The sequence below is a fragment of the Anas acuta genome, chromosome 1, assembly GCF_963932015.1.
Source record: "Anas acuta chromosome 1, bAnaAcu1.1, whole genome shotgun sequence".
Classification (NCBI taxonomy): domain Eukaryota; kingdom Metazoa; phylum Chordata; class Aves; order Anseriformes; family Anatidae; genus Anas; species Anas acuta.
In genome coordinates, this window is record NC_088979.1 from 152,026,744 (window position 1) to 152,044,163 (window position 17,420).

Genomic DNA, 17,420 nt, shown 5'->3' on the forward strand with positions numbered 1-17,420 from the left:
TAATAATTTAAAAATCTAATAAAAAGCTCACTCTTGGTATCTGATAACGGGGCTTGGTATGGGGAATGACAGCAGGGGACAGAACTTTAACAGTTTTCTTTGGCAACCTCAGCAGATCAAAAGCTGCACGAGAGAAAAATCCTCTAAATTCAACTGCTAAAATCATCTTCCACACACTGGCTGTCTTTTGATAACAAACACGGCCTTACTCTATCCGGCTTTCAGTACTCAGCTCGGACCACTCTTTACTTTTCTGTCCAAAATGTCACTGGAAGTTATTTTCCTCTCCCCTCAGATCACGTTACTCACTCTTTAAACCAGCCTTCACCTTACTTCTGAGGCCACTGTGCTCGACACCTTTGGTCACTCCTGCAAGGCCTTACTAAAACTTCACTTGCATTTAGGTGAATCCACTATTTCTGATCAAATATACCTTGTGTGTGTTTGTCACTGGCATTTTGTTATGTTCTGCTGTTCTATCCTGTAATTTTTTCCTCCTTGTTGCTATCTATTATGCTGCTCACTGTGAATGAGTCACTGTCTGTACTCATCTTCTTCAGCTCTTCTTCAAATTCATTCTTGCAAGCAACCTCCATATTGTCTTTTCTTTTCATAGAAGAAGCTTTTCTTGTCATAGAAGAAACTCCCTGAAACTTGACCTCTATGTGTCTGCATAATTTTGCAGAAATGACAAATCCCTGTAAGAAATCCCATGTATTTGCAGGGAAACACCATTAACTGAAACAGGATCTTATCCAGATACACACACCCCACTCCTTCCACACTCTGAACAGGAACATAATGAAACTTAAAACACGATACTCTATCCCCTCCAGGACAGAGCTGCCCCTCCAAAATAAGCCTTTGCACCTTTAATAAATCGGCCTTAAAGCACGGCTTACAAGATCCTTACAGATGTAGAGGAGAAGGAGAAATTTGAATTCCACAAGTTCCCAAACACAAGTGAAATTGTCCCAAGGAAACTTTCCCTCTGCAAGTCCCTACACACGGGGCTCTGACCTCGTCCTGTGACATGCTTACGAGCGCCCTCAGGAACAACGGGTCAGAGGAGCCAGTGGGAAACCCGAAATCTGGACAACTGCCCGGGTTGGACAGAAAAAGCAAAAGCAGGCAGATTCAATATGCAAGGGAAAGGGAAGAAAAAAAAATAAACAACAACACAAACCCACAAACCAATTACACAGTGCCTAAAAGGAAGAAAGAAAGCAGAGCCTGCTGACCTTCTCGCAAGCTGTGGTATGAATCCTGGTAGGGGCTCGAACAGCTCTTCCCTTGCTTTGCCACAGTCTCTGCAAGCGGCACAATCCCGACATAGGCAGGCTGGAGTGTCTTGGCTTTATCCAACATATTAGAGGAAATCCCTGGACCTGAAGGCCGAGTCTGCAACACGGGAGGCGTTCCAGGCTAGCAGAAGGGGTGCTTAATCCTCACGAGAGACCCAGCCACGATCCCTCTTTACTGGGTTTCTGTCACTGCACCAACCGGAAAAAAACTCAGTTTCCTGCTCGATTCCAAGGCTGTGCTTCAACGGGAACCCAGAGGTACGCCAGGCACTGACAGATCCTGACAGCCAGCATCTAAAGATTAAAATCAGCAAGCCTCTTGGCAAAGCTTTTCTTCCTACTACCTCAAAACTCGGACAGACGCTTCGCTGCTTCTGCAAGCGGCTGGAAGCATTCGGGATCCCAGTGTGCAGGGCAGTGCTTATCAACAGATGCGTGGACTTCTTCTCGGAGCCACGGGCTGTGACAGCCAACCTCATTCACCCAAAATAGTGAGCAGTTGGTTCCTCTCCTCACCCTGCAGCCACCTGCCAGACAGGCACTGCCATGTGATGCAGAGCTCCCCTCTCTGCACCTCCCCGCTGGGAGCGCGCCGCGCACAAAGCCAGGAGCACGCCACCACGCCGCGAGCAGCAGCCTTTTCTTTTCTTTTTTTCCCTCTTAAACCATCAGAAATTGAATTTTGGCTGTGGAGAAAGCTGAACTGGTCAGTGTGGAAACAGATCTTACATGCATTGGTGTGAGACTACACCCAGGCAGCAGCAGGCTGCTGCTGTACAAGCACACATAGCCGCCTCCTCTTCCCCTAAACCCTTTCTCTTAACCCAGCAGAAACACCTAGCTGGAGACGCTCAGCAGTCCCCAGTCAATAACACTCCTCTGAGCACCAAAATGTCACAATCTGTGCTTGTTTGGAGGCGGCTGTCTCACCAGGAGCTTATTTAATGCACATCATGGCTGGATGTCACTGGGTCGTCAGTCTCTGTATATAGGAACCAGCAGCACGGTGCTGGAATTGGAAGTGGCCAGGGAAGAGCACGCTCCATCCTACCGACAGCCTGGAGGTGCTCACACCTCCACAGGACACAGGACAGCCGGTGGCTTTGCTGTTTCCTGATCTCACAAAGCATGCATCATAACAGGTACAAGGAAGTCTCAGCAAAAAGAAAGAAAGAAGAAAAGAAAAAAGTTGTCCAATGACGACACACACGTGAAAAGTATTTCAGCATCTTCCCAGAAAAAAAATAATAATTGTAACTGTCGTCGTCCTACAAGCCTGAAGCAAGATAGCCACATGGACATTACAAAAACAAGAAGGTGAATACTCCAAACCCCACCAAAACAGTCTACACTTCAAGTTCTGACTCTCTCAAGACCAAAATTTTACAGAGTGAGGCTGGAGTAACAGCCACAAGAAAAAAAAAAAATCTCTTTAATAATGAAGCTGAAACCTTGAAACAAGTGATGCTCAACCAAATCTGGAAAACAACTTTAACTCTGCCATTAGCAGCACCAGAGCAAACAAGCAATCTAACACCTTTTTAAGCTACAAACTAGAAATTAATATAGTGAATTTTACGTGTTTATTAAACCATGATTCTAGATTGCAGAAGATATTTCTGAGCTCCTGCAGAAGTGCTCTTCTTGCTTGGAAAAGTTCCACCTTCCCTCAGACAAGAATCCATACTCAAAACCTACCCCGTGCCAGACTGAGTCCTGCTCTTTCTGATAACGCACCGTTTGGAGGGGGGAAACGAAAAGATTCAGCCACAGAGGTCAAAGATTTGCTATTGCCTTGCCAAACGGGGCCTCAGACCCAGCAGGACGGCGTGCAAAGCCTGGCCAGTGGGAGCTGCTGCTCCCTCCAGCCCAGTCACAGCCACCCAGGCGGTGCCCTAACAGCCCTAAGGCATCGCCCGAGCTCTGATGAAGCAAACTTTGAGAACTGGAAGAACGGAGGCCCCAAGCAGCTAATAATACGTGATATCTACCATATTGCCAGCTTGGGCACTGTGATGACTTCACCAACCCTCCGCTGCTGTCACTGACAGCTCCGTCTTGATGAAGATTTGATCCCCTCAATGTCTTTTTGCAGGGCTGCAGATGCGGATGCCGACTTACCTTTCTTTCTTCCTACACAGAAAATAGCTTGGAAAGACAACCACCTGACTGGCTGAATGGCAGCCAGGTAAATCTTGTCTTCCTTCAGCAACATACTCTGTAATTTTGTCCTACGGCGTCAAATCTGTCCTACAGCGTTCCTGAGTGGTCTGAAGGAAGGAGGCATTATCCAAACCAGAAAAGGATGGGCCAGAGGGAGGATGGGAAGGTCTGTCACGGCAGAAGTAAGGAATCCAGCACGCTTCAGCTGCCGAGCTGCTCCGGAGAAGTGGCACCAACCCACTCCAACACACGTCCAATGTTCACTGATTTCTCATCTCCCCGGCTTTCTCGCTTGGAAAGCATCAAACTCAATTTTCATAACCAGTCCTGGAGACATCTACTGAGCCTTGCATCCTCTGACTTTCAAGTGTGAAATGAGATACAGACCGTGGGTTGTATTCTCCCTCAAGATGCTGCTTTGCTGTTTCTGCCCTCGCAAGGAAATAAAACGTAACATCAGGTGCACAAACGGCTTGCGAGTGGGCACAGCACGTGGGCATAGCATGCACTACTCTTCTTTGAATGTCAGTTATCTTTACTTACTCACTGTTTTGGACACATGCACTAACTTTCTCGTCATTTCTCTACCCTCAAAAGCCAAGACAGGAGATAAGCAGCAGCTTTTTCAAAGCCCTGTTTTGTGCTGGAAGAGAAGTGCCGAAGAGCGAAGCGCCCTCCAGTTAAATTCTAACCCTGCCCGGGATATTTGGTCTTTAAAATCCTTTCTCCTGCCCTCCTCTCGGCCTCCTTAAACCAGTTGTGACATTCACCTGGTCCCCTAATGAGCCAGTTCCACCGACTGGGCAGCCTTACCCGTATGTGGCACCTGGGCTGGTGGCTGGGGAGCAGAGCTGGGAAGGGAGAGAGGAACCAGGAGACTTGACACGCGTTAGACTTTGCATCACTTCAGCTGTCACATGGAACTGACTCATTAGCTTTATCCCCCCCAAAATTAGCGTACTCTTTAAATTAAAATTAATGAGCAGACAGAAAATTTGCTGACAGCTCCAACTTCAAATGTGCATTTTTTAATCCTTTCACCTCCATTCCTCCCTGCAGCGCAGTGCAGGTCCCCTGCCCTCTTCCCAGAAGACACAGTGCCTGCAAGGATCTGCACACACACAATTTAGGGATGAAACCCAAACAATGTACTGCTAAAAACTGGCAAGCAGCTGCAATAGGTGCTCGCTCAGACAACGTGAGAAGATCTCAGTCAAGGTCTAAGCCATATGAACCCTTAGAAAAAAAAAGTGTGAGCCCAATATATTTGCAGATCCAGCTCTGATATTTCTAGCAAGCAGACAAAAGCCAGAAAAATAACACACTGCTGCACCTACACCACTGTAAAGCTTTGCTGTCTTATGACTCCACTGATTTTATACTTCCCAGTAAATAGACTTCACATTGACACTTGTGTCGCCTACACCTCCTCTGCTACGGATCCCATTTATTTAATGCGAGCTGGCTTTGGACATTCCCACAATCCCGCCTCCCACCTCCAGTGACCTTCAGGAAGAGGTGGAAACACCAGCCTGGCCTCACTGCACATGCTGGCTCCTCCGGCTCTCGGGAAGAGCCCAAAGCCCACACACTCCGATCTTTTCAACTAGCTGGGGACAGTCAGGTGGCACTCCCTGCATTAAGCATGAGCCGAAGGCAAACCAGCGCCGTGCAGGTGTAAGGCAAGGCAAGAGGAGCAGACGTGCCTGGGAAGCTGGATGTTTGCCTCAGCTCCCGAGTGGCTCCCCGGCCCCCCAGCCCACGCTGGGATATACCAGCACCCCCACCTCTGGCGAGTTGGCTGTCATTGAGCTCTAAATACCGTGAGTTGGAAGCGTAAAAATAGCTGCTGCACAGGCTGGAAAACCTATCAGATGATGTCAACTCGCATTTCGAGCCCTCCTCTCCCCCCCCACACTTCCTTTCCTATGTCACTTTCTCATTACCTCACTGTCTCTAATTCTGAAAGTGCTTCTCTCTGCATCTTTCGGCTGCCAAAGTGAACTTTACACAGCGGCTTGAGCCAAATCAACCCCCAGCACATATATAAACTCTGCCACCCACCCCATTCCTTGGGCTTCATCCAAGCCGTCAGTTTGCCTTTCCCTGCAAACACGCACACGGAGCCCGTAATCCCTATCTGCAAACCCCGGGAGCGAGGAGGGGCAGTTTGGTCCCAGGAATGCAGTGCATTAACACAGCGCCTTATCTGCAGATTAACTCCGCAGATAAGCAGCTTCCAGCCAGCGAGGCAACGATGCTGAGGGCGGTGTGGATACAGCAGCACTGCCTGTCCCCCCCCAGCACCGAGTCACCCAGCGCCGTGCAGACCTGAGGGAGGAGGAGGCAGAAGTGGGAGTCCAAAGCCTTGGCTTTTTTTCCACCTCTCCCCCCGAAACCAAGAGCTCGCAGCGTTTTTGACCAAAGGCCATCTTCAAAGAGCCCGTGGCAAAACTGGTAAAAGGGCAGAAAAAAGGGGAAGGGGGGAGAGGAGGGGATGCAGAGATGTTGGTTCGCTTATCTGCATCACCTCCTCCCCGCTCCCTCCCAGACCTGCTGCACCTAGGAAACCTGGGGATGATAAAGAGGAGGAAACAGTCAAGAAGTCTACTGTACTCTAGATCATATCGAAACAAAAACATTATGCGGCACATTCTCCTAATATTACTAAATGGAACTGCTACACTTTTTTTTTTTTTTGAGTTTTATTTTCATTTGAAAACCAGTGGAAACTCTTCTATTAATCCTGTGCTCCAGAAAGCTGCACATAAACTCCTTTAGGACAAAACTGTATTGCCAATGTAGAGATTTCTATTTAAGAGAAGAAACGCAACTAGCAGGTGAATTTCTCTGCTAACGTAGTGGGAGGATCTGCAACAGAAAACTTCAGAGAAGAGGAAAGGAAGAGAGTGGGGGGTTAAGAGAAAGGAGTTTCGCAGCTAGCTTCCAACCAACTGCAAGCCCCTGTGCACATGAGCCCAACAAAGACAAGCAAGTAAATTAAAACCACACATCCAAACACGTTTTATTTGTTATTTTTACCGTTTGGGTTGATAAACTCTGGTTAGATGCAAGCACAGTGGGATACCTCATTATAGGGTAAAGTTACCGGCCCTTCTTCACGTTACACTGCCACCACCCCCTGTCACAGAGACCCCAGAGCTGGCTGTGTGATGCTCTCACCCTGTTCCAGTGCAAAGTTAGAAAGATTAGCTCAAATTACCTTCGGTAAGCCAACAAACTCGACAGTGAGAGCTCTCACAACAAGTACGGGGTCTCAAATGTGGGGAGCGGAGCTCCAGTGGAGGAGCCAACTTACAGCTGCTGGCACTGGAACTGCAGAGGGAAGCCCAGGTACTCCTCTACTTCAGGTATTGCTCACCTTGCTCTAACGTCATTAATTTGGACTGGAGGAAGAAAGAACATCAGTTCCCTGCTCTTCTCTAAGAGCGAGTTACCCTATAATGAAAAAGTCAAAGGTTTTAAGCCAGAGATCCAGGATTTGACCAAGTTAAAATAGTTCTCGTCAGGTTTCCCACCTACAGTTGGTTCTGCTAATGCACCCACGGGCACCCTAGTGAAGAAGGGATGAAATAAATAAATAAGAAATAAACAAAGCATATGGTTTTGCTCTAGAGAGCAGAAAAAAATTGAAGTTCTAGCTGCCAGACCAAGGGGGTGCTGAGGAGAAGAGAGGGGAAAAGGAAGCAAGGTCTCTGGATTTGTCTTAAAACACAATTTCTTTTTAGGAGGGAAGAACTGGGAAGGGACAGGAGAAAGATACCCTTCCCCTCGTGTTAAGGCATGTCTAGGAGCCTGAGAAGTTATGTCACTGATTCCCATGTCTGTTAAGCAGCAGATAGCCCATATTTCTCCCTCCCACACCCTTTCAGCTTCTGGCAATAAAAGGTTTCTTCCTATCAAACCCCTCTGCTGCACAAAGGGGCTACCTGCAAACGCCTGGAAAATGCAGCCTGTTTTTTAGCTTCCTAAGCAAGAGAGGAAAGAGCGAGGCTGTGCCTGATGTCCACACACTACTCATGAAAGGAGAGCAAACCCTTCCCTTGCTTCTCAGTTTATAATAGTAGAATGGGTACCAGGCAAACTCCTGCTACAGGACTGTGACTTCTGCCCAGAAAACTTTTCCAGACACATCAGATTGCAGTCCCAGAATCTTGTTTTTTTATTAAAATGTGTATTTACCCTTTATTGTTGCAGAAGAGCACCCAAACCTGAAACAACTACACATTAATGGAGGTACAGCTCTACAAAGCCATCATGCCATCCCATTCATATCGGATGTTATTAGCCAAAGTTAATGATTTTAGATTCCACACACACATACTGCTAACTTTTTCTTTAAAAATGGTTTAAGTGCTTTGTCGTGGTGATAATCGTGGAGGCTGGGATGATGAAAGCAAGAGAGGAAGCTTTGTGATACTGCTAATCCAGCTCAGTGGCTACTGAAAGCAGTGGTCCTCTTTTCCACTATCCTGGATGCTCACCTCACCCCACAGTAAAAAATAGCTACTGTCAGGCTTATTGGAGGCAGAATAATTTCATCCTTAGAATGTAAAATTCAGCTCTTGAGTTGCCAAACATCTATAAATCACCTCCAACATTAAATGCTCAAACTCCTCCTTTAGTGCTGCAACTCTGTTACGCCCTGGACGGATGCCATCTTGAGCTTTCGGGGTGACTTCAACACCCGAATGCTTGTTTCCAGTATACAAATGCATAGCACAGCCAGGTTCTAAGCTTTACGTACAACAGAAAATAAGCTGGAAACAATGTCAAGGTGCACAAATTTACTCTCATGGACTGTACTGGTAGAAAAGTAAAGGGCTTCCAGGATCTAGTACGGACTCAACCCTCTCCAAGCATGCAGAGAATTCAAACCGTAAGGGTATCACAAGGCAGGAATCTCAACAGGGAGACAATAGATTTGGGGTAATTTTTACCTGCTTAGTAGCTGAATAGTACTGCTTACCTAACAAGAAATCCCATTAAAAAGAACCCAAACTCCCCAAATATCAGCCTGTAAGAAACAGCAGTTTCCCACAGACCATAAAGACAAGAAAGAGCTCCCTTCAGTGAAAGCAAGGGCGAGCCATATTGCTTCTGCAGCTTGGTAGCAGAGCCTAAGTTCACATGTAGAGGGAACTGCCACAAAGCTTACTGTTGTGGTGTTACACCCTAAGCTGAGCTTGCATGCTTGATGCTCTGCGTCTTTGCCACAAAGACGTTTTCACGTATGTGAGACTACATTTGTGTATGTCGATGATACTAACAGCACTGGCACGAGCTTGAGATAGAAAAGCTGTGAGAGCAGTAGGGAAAGTACAGTAAAATACAGCACAGTTGATCTGATGTATGTTGAAAGGAAGGAGTGGGGGGAAGCAGAGGCACAGGCCTCTTCTGCAAGGAGCGTCGTTGCTTTTAAAACAAACCTGATGTCAGATCCAAGAGTTTTGATATTCCCAGCCATGAAAGCAAAGGGAAAAGGCAAGGAACTGGCAGGGTGCATCTTCTTCTGTTGCCCCAGCAAAACCTGCCAAGTCTTACAAGTTTTAATCCAGAACTGGCTTAAAAGCCCTTAAAGGCACGTAGCCTAAATGCTTACAACTGTGCAGGTAGCTGTGCTTGGAACATTACGTTCCGATTTGGCCTCTGTTTTCTGTTTTGTTTCCTTCTTCCTAAATGTATGAGCTCACCTGGAACGAAACGCACAGAAGCCTTTTCAGTCGCCCTCTTTCCTCAACTGTCTGGCACTCAGTTAGGAATTCGTCACTTCGGTACAAGTTACCAGAATTCATCAGCCAGAACCGCCTATTTATGGAGTTCAGACAATCCAATTACATTAAAACACTCTTTGACTTGATAAATTGGGTTAAAACAGGTAGAGAGATTTACATGTAGCACAGTCTGTGGGTCAGAGCTGGAATTAGAAACCCCAGCATCCTTCTTTGGCTGCCAAATCTATTTTACTAATGCAGATAGAAGACAGGAGCTGCTACACCAGGCCTGAATAAAAGCAAATGAGTTGATGATACAACTGAATAGACAAGCAGGCAACTGAAAAAGCTGTGTTTTTATGTGCTTGCCAGTTCTTATGATCCGACAGGAGTCGGATGCTTGCTCCCAATGCATCTAACAGCTGGCTGAGCAGAAGTCACTTACAAACAAACTCTTTAGAGCAAAAATTATTTTCACAGAATAGACACAGCCATATGCTTCCTTTTGGCTACCACACCATGCTAAGGCCAGAACTGACTCTAAACTCTAAACTCTCTCCTATCAGAAAATATTTTTGCCTGAGCAAGACATCAGTTGGGCCAAGCTGTCTTTAAGCTTCAGCTACCATGTGGAGCGCCAGACGCGGCAGACGAGCAGAGCGCGGCGGATGTTGTCTCCCCTGCCTCAGTGAAGAAAGGCTTTTAATGCTCTCTGCCATGAGATCCTCCCAGAGAAGCTGACGAAGGATGGGCAAGCAGTGAGCTGGATCAAAAAAGGTTGGATGTCAGTGACACAAGCCTAGCTGGAGGCCAGTACTGAGCAGAGTTCCCCAGGGGTCAGTACTAGGCCCAGTCCTGCTGAACTTCCCAATTCGGAGGGGCTGTGCGGACTGCATCCTTGGGGATCTCCAAAAGCCACCTGGACGTGGCCCTGGGCAGCCTGCTCTGGGTGGCCCTGCTGGAGCAGGGGGCCTCCAGGTCCCTTCCCACCTCAGCCACCCTGTGACTGACCCAGCAGTTTGCTCACCCAGTCAGCCACCTAACGCCCTCAGAGGAAATACAAAAAAAATTCTACCATGACAAACCCAATAAGCAGGGAAATGTGCATATTTTTAATATTCTCCAGCGATATCTACAGTGGACCACAAAACTACCTACTTCTAATTTCATGATTTCCTAATTATTTATGTCTATCACCTTATCATGCTTATTCTTCCTTGCTGTCTGATCTCTCTGCTAGACTTAGTGCCCAGCCACTGCAACTCTTTACTGGTCCCATGATCCACTTTTCAGCAGTTTTCTTATCCTACTGATGGCTGCATTGCTTGAAACTCCTTCTCTTCTACCTTATTCAGCTTCACCATTTAGTACACATGGTCTGAGTGATGTTACACAAGCCAGATGAAATAATCCAGCATCTTGCTCCACTTCTCATCATTCCTTCTTTTTGATGGCTCTGGGTCTCGTAAGAAAGTACACTGAGCCAGCAGAAAACTTTTTTTTTTGGATGGATTTGTTTTCAACGATGGATTAGATGGCTTGCAAAATCTGCATCCGAGCTAGCTGGAGCTAAGCACTGAGCTGCTGGGGATGAAAAACAGAAGAGTGAAGAAAAGTTGGGCCTCTTCCTGCCCCTTCCACTGGTCACCACAAATCACTGGGGCAGTTCAAGCTGCTTCCTCTAATTTCACCCCTGAGTCAAGCTTTTTTTGCATTTTAGTTTCAACCTCTTCACCAGAGAGTGGCTGAAGCCCTAGACACAGCGCTGCCACATTTCGGACTTGAATACTCTGCAGACAAACATGCAGGCATGTGCTGCAGAGCTTGCCAGAGCACATACAATAAATCCAACGCTCTGGGGACAAGCCAGGATTACTCCTTGTACTACAAGCATATTATATACGCAATTTGCAAAAGCACAGCTCTTTCAAGAGATGTCAGATTTATTACAAGTATATATCGTAAGTATTAGAAGTATGCTGCAGAAACGTGTGGGATTTCTGAATGTCTTCTGCCCTCTCGGTTGCTTGGGTGTAGCTCCAGCGGGGCAGCCAGACATCCGGAAATTCGGTGTTAAAAGAACCCTCATGGTCCAGATGGGGGGAAAAAAAAAAAAAAAGCAGACAGTCTGGGAAAATCAGACATACAGTAGTCATACCCAAGTTTACAGGGAGAGGCAGTACCTCTTGGTAGATCAAACCTCTGGAAACCTGGGCTCCCACCGCAATTTAGGCCCCCTGCTCTCCGCAACCAGCTCACGCTTTAAGTCTAAAAATTCCTATTCTTCAATTTTCTTGTTTTCCAGGCTGTGCTTCCACACGAAAATGCCGTGTTGTATGAATCAAATTATGCACAGCCAGCTTCCTTACCCAAATTAGCAGAGTCTTAAGCATTTATCAGAATTAGGATCTTAGGACAACCTTTCCCCCACACAGCCCTCCCACACTTCTCCCCCACCTCCTCTCCCCTCCTCCCCTAAACCAGTTGCTCACCATTCTTCATTAAAGAACTCATTTTTTCCCTCCTGCTCACTCTGCTAATTATTATCTCCTCCAAACCCTAAAACAAGCTCTGCAATCTCCTGTCCTAATTAAATCAAAGTAAAAGAGCAGTTCACATAAATAACATTTTCAAGATCTGCTTTTAGCTTCTAGATTTTGTCAGCAAAGTTTCCAGCCCTGCCTCAGGGCCAGAAGGTTAAACATTTCTCAATGACGCAGGCTCCCTTAGCGAGAGAGCGACGAGGAAGTGGTCCAAAAAGCCTCCTTCTTCCCAGGCACTAAATCAACAACCACGGCAAACAGCGAGTGCCTCTCTCCGAGGAAAACTGGGAGGAGTGGAGCAGTCTATTACAGGCGGTCGCTGATTCTGCCACCATAATGCAAAAGCCCAGAACAAAGGGGAAGAAAACAAAACAAGAGGGAGAGATTTTGCATGTGGAACATTTAATGGATAGAGCAATCAAAATTTAAAAAACAAAACAAAACAAAACAACCTTTCAGCTTCTGCAGAACGCTGAATTTCGGTCTGAAATTGCTGTTCTTCTCTGGTCCCATCAGGTTGCCAGTACATTCCTAGGTTAAACTTAAAGATGCTTTGACCTTTAAATGGGCTGCAATGTTTCTGCCAGAGACCGCATCTCATGTGCTACGCTGCTCCAGGCATGTTCACATGTTGGTCTCTGGATTTTCAAGATAAGATTAGCAGTAGAGGTTTCTCCATAAGGAACCGACTAATCGGGATCTTATTCTTACTTAGTTTGAGGTAATATGGGGTCAGCGAAGGCACATGGCAAAGGGGTTTCTGTTGATCTCAGCTTTTAGTGAAATAATTTTGTAGGCTCTGAGCCTTAGGTGTGTTTTGTAATAAGTCAAGTACAAGATACTTTCTGAAGAGCTTAACCAAAAGTTTGGGGGTTTCCATTTTCAGCTGGGGGTAGATGAGTGTGAGATAACTTAAACAAATCAAAACTACTCCCTTTTCAATGGTGCATCATTTATTTTAGTTGACATTCGTGAATGCAAAATCCAGATCTCGAACGTTGAAAGAAAAACACAAAGGAAAACCAGCTGTAGAGTATCTCCAACAGGAAAACGAAAAAGAAAACAAAATCATCAAGACCACTTCTCATTACGGACTGATTTAGTCAGCATGTGCTTCCCTGGAAGCTGCAGCTTCTTTATTTGGAATATGCTCATTTCTGAGAAAAAACAACCAGGGCAGAGAAAATGGCAGAGGCTACAAAGAACCATAAATACAATTTGTCAACCTACTTCTCGCACAGGATAATTAAATAGGTTCCTAACCTGTTGGGATTCCCACCCTGTGCATAATGCCTACTAAGTGCCATTAACACGGAGAATCTGATTTAAATTAAGCATTTGGAGAGACAGATAGAAAATACTATTCATCAGGTCACAATAAGAGACACTACCTTAGCACTTGCCTACTTAAGGATATGGTAAAGTGGGTACAGCTTCTGCTCGTAAAACATTCAGTCTGCATTAAGGTTTGCACCAGTTTAAGTATAAAAGAGCTGTTTCAACTAAAGGGCACTAAGATACATATTCATTTAATATTGCAAGTTAGAATATTTTTAACCAAAGGGCAATTCTAGGTCAACTGTTCAGTGTGAGTTGCTGGCAAGGGAGAAATCTAATGCTTTTTTAAAATGGTGTTTGGTAAAACTGTGAAGGACAGGAGAGGACCTTGGTACTTGCAACAGCAAAGGATGGAGCCCTGTGACCCTAAAGGTTAATTCTGCTTCTTTATGACTCCACCTACTTAAAAAAAAACGCACACACCACTGGTAAATTCGACAACATTCTTAAAACACACTGCAGTTATGCACAGAAGGGAGCTGTGCCAATGTAATTAACTTAGTTGGGAGGGAAGGAAGGGGAAGAAATATTTCCCCCATTAAGATAAAGACTCTAGTTTCACTTCCATCCGGCATAGCTTGTGTTTGCTTAGTCACAAATGAAAATAAGCTTAGGCCATCACAAGATGACCAGTTGAGGTTTCTCCATGTGAAAAGAGAATTAGAAACAAGTGTCAGACGCTTCTTGGAAGAGCCCGAAGGTCAGAACAGCAGAGGGTGCTCTAAGTCCAAACTGAGGTGCACCAGCACAGCAACACGGGGCATCCCCATGTGACATTAAACTGTAGGTAACCCATTTTTTTGTTGTTGTTGTTTGGTTGGTTTGTTGTTGTTGTTCATTAGGCTTGGGTTTTTTGTTTTTGTTTTGTTTATGATGCTCTAGGAATTATCTGAGATTGGTAAAAAGCAGAGTGCAAAGGGTTAAAAATATTAAGAATTTGTGTCAGATACCACATGACCTCAGACAAAACCAGAGACATTCCCAAAACCTTAACAGCTCCATGTAATCTCTACGACTGATCTATACAGCTCTGGGCATACTTTAGAGGCTGCTTCATATCGAAACTTAAAAAATATTTGCTTTTTACGTCCTATGAGCAAAGCACAGACTGGACAGGAATCCAACCATTACAAGAAAGAAAACAATCCTGATCTAAACCCTGATCTGAATTCCTGCCACCAAGCAGGAATAGAAACCTAAGTGCTTTGTTAAATATTAGTCACCTCTTACATGTGAGCAGTGGATAGCAGCAAGGAGCCACAGGTCAGCGGCAGGCAGAGCGGATGTGTCCACGCTGCACTCCTCCAGGCAAGGCGTGTATGGTGCCATCGGCGTTATCAGCTTAGAGACGGAGCACAGCACACGGAAGGCTCATTTATATTCATCATGTAAATGAAAGGGTAGCTTACAGATTACAGTAATGGCAATTAAACATAGCCCGTAATACATAATGCATTAATTTCTCAGCAAGGAATACTCTGCTTAGATTAAAGTTACAGCATATAAACCCTCACATGAGCTTACGTTTTACACTTCAAACTTTCATTTCGTTTTTAATATCAATTGGTTAATGGTACAAAATATTTGTAAGCCGACCATAAGCAAGTATATAAGATGGAAAGTGGTGCACACGTATACACAGACCCCTTGAAGTTGTTTCTTGTCAGCTAATTATTTTGAAATTAAAATGGAGCCATAAGAAGGGTTAGGAATCAAAGCAAGGCAGTGGATATTTGTTTTGTGTCTAGCACATCTTCCCTGTTTTTGGACAAATAGAGCATGTGTGCGTTCATAGAAGGGATAAAGACAAAAATATGCCTTGATGTTTTTTTTTCCCCTCCCTCTGTCTCAACCTCTAGCGCAACACTCACTGCTAATACAGACAGAGAGCATCTTCAAACCAGCTGGAGGAAAAAAAAATACATATATATTTTAATCAGTAATTTAACAATTCAATAAATGCAAGCTCCAGGTTTTACAGGACTTCCAGCAGGTTCTTGTTTAAACTTAAAGTTGGCAGTAGAAATAGGTACTGCTCAGTTAAATGGTTCTAATGAGTAGTCTTCTACATTATCTTTTTTATTAAAAAATAAAAATGGAAAGCATGCTTTATATATTTAGTTAGTTCCATCCTTTAACCCTGGTTTGCCTAGCACAATAACCACGGTTTGATTACTCAACAGTTAATCACAGGGATAAAAGGCAGCAAAAGGTTATGTTCAAATCTTTCATGAATGGAATAACTCCGCAACGTTGCAGCTCACAGTTGTGCACTCCTCGCTGCGCGTTAAGAGCCAGCTCAGACCTTTATGCACTTAGTAGCTCTGGCAGAAAAATTTCCATATTTAAAGCTGACTTCAACAACGTCCCATTTGCTGCTTCGGAAAGAATTCCCTCTGCAGGATGACGATGAAGCTCACATAACTCTGTTCAGTCTTTGGATCACATGCAGGATTCTGGTTGAAAGCCAGCGAAGTGTCACTTTATCGCTACTCAGAATATACACATCTCGGGGAACCTTACCGGCAACCAGGGAACTCTTTACAATCCCCAGGAACTTGCTACCTAGATACAAAAGGTTACATTTCCAAATACCACGGATTCCAAACAGAAATCAAAAGTTCTATTTTTGAAGTGGTGATGATGCAAACTAGCAAGCCAGTCATGCTCTCCCCTCGCCCCCACCCTCCATCCAAAACCCAAATCCCCATTGCTTTGATTCAAGAATTCACTGAAATCTTGCAATTCCAAACCTAGGGGACAACCAGGAAGAGAATAATATTTTAAGGTCTGCTATTCAAACAAAATGAAATGCAAAGAAAAAAATATGGGGAAAGTTGCAGTTAAAAAAATAAAAAAAAAAACTTTTAATAGTAACAAAGTAGTACGAAAAAAAAATCCAACAAGTGCTTGAAAAAGACATGATGAAGTTAGAAGTCAGCTAAGTGCATAAATAAGACATTTCCATTACGAATATCAAGAGCCAGCACTGAATTCATACTTCATTTGCAATAGGAAAAAGAAAAAGCCAGCCACAGAAACTGCAGCTCTGCATTTGTCATGCCTCAAAGAGCTGAAAGGGGCACTCCTCCCTTCTCTATGAATTCACAGTCCTGCTGTCCCCCTTCTGCCCATTACATGTGGTTTAGCAGCTGATGTCCCTAAAGCACTTCAACATCGCTACTTCAAAGAGGGAAGAGAAAGAGCCCAGGAGCTGTTTTGAAAGAAAAATGAATGGAATCAGCACCAGTTTGTCCTAAACCGAGTTTACTATATCCCTAATCAGCTACAATAGCTCAAAAACACGCTTTTCCTGGAAATAAGTGACATTTTACGTTTGGTTGAAGAAGACACTAATTTGCAGTGATTATTTCTTTTTATAGTTCAGAACAACCTGCTTCTGGTGTGCATGCCTAGCTTGGTTTTGAAGAGATGCTATCCAATAAACTACCTGTGTTGAGGTGGTCATTTTTCCGTTTTACTCATAGAAAGAAGATTACAGAGACCATTATTAATGTGCATTATATTCCTTGACAATGCAAGCCACAGGGTAGTGCCCAGGAACAAACCAAGAGCAATAAATGAAGTTGGAAGTACAGCAAAACGAAACTCATTACCAAAAGTAGCCATTTGGCCAAGGGCGCTACTGCTAATGTCCATTAATTCTGGCAATGCATCGTTAGACTCTTAGTGGCCCTAAGTGGTCATAACTCTTATCCAGCCATGCAACACGTCTGCAGAAGTGATGTGAAATTTGGGTTTTATCTGGCTGATTGCACCTCTACGTGTAGAGCACACACGTTTCTGCCCAGTTATCTCCTAGAAGTCATCACAAGTTCCTTTTTAACAGTAACAACTAAGAAAAAAAGAAAGGGGAAAACTATCTTTGAAACTTCATGTTTGCCATCTAAGCACAAAGTTTGCATGTATAAGACCTCTAGTGCTGCCAAAAATACTGAGCTTTTAATATTACTAAATGTACCTTCAGATTTTTATCAAACTGAAAAAAAAAAAAAAGCACTGCTTCGGTACACACGACTTTCTCTGGAAGGTTAATTTCAGTGTGAGTACTAAGGAAAAAACCAACAGCAGTAACTCAACTGTTATTCCACATCACTACTATGAACAGTGCGGTCTGAATATGGAAGCTGTTGCAAGGACATGAGATTACACAGACACGTCACTCATCATCGGTAAAAGATGTCAATCCAATGGAAATTTTCTCTACAATAAGCTTTCCAAACAGGCCAACAGCATACCAGCTGCTGAGATCTCCCTATACCTTTCACAAGTCCCTTCCATGGGTTGTTGAAAAACTGTCTCAAGTGTTACTAGAC

The 17,420-nt window shown here is 44.6% G+C and overlaps 1 protein-coding gene across 6 annotated transcripts in view; it reads right to left on the reverse strand.

Moving 5' to 3' along the window:
* The window catches only part of MRTFA (myocardin related transcription factor A), a 73,400-nt gene that overhangs the window by 43,646 nt on the left and 12,334 nt on the right, over window positions 1-17,420 (reverse strand). Inside the window, exon 1 of one of the 6 annotated variants that reach the window (XM_068667078.1) lies at window positions 1,242-1,755. The exons of 2 other annotated variants lie outside the window; for them this stretch is intronic. In XM_068667078.1, the coding sequence (XP_068523179.1) occupies window positions 1,242-1,368 (127 nt within the window). In that variant the 5' untranslated portion in view covers window positions 1,369-1,755. Of the gene's footprint in view, window positions 1-1,241; window positions 1,756-17,420 lie in introns of those variants that run through there. 3 more of the 6 variants (XM_068667073.1, XM_068667113.1, XM_068667095.1) reach the window with 3 other exon arrangements.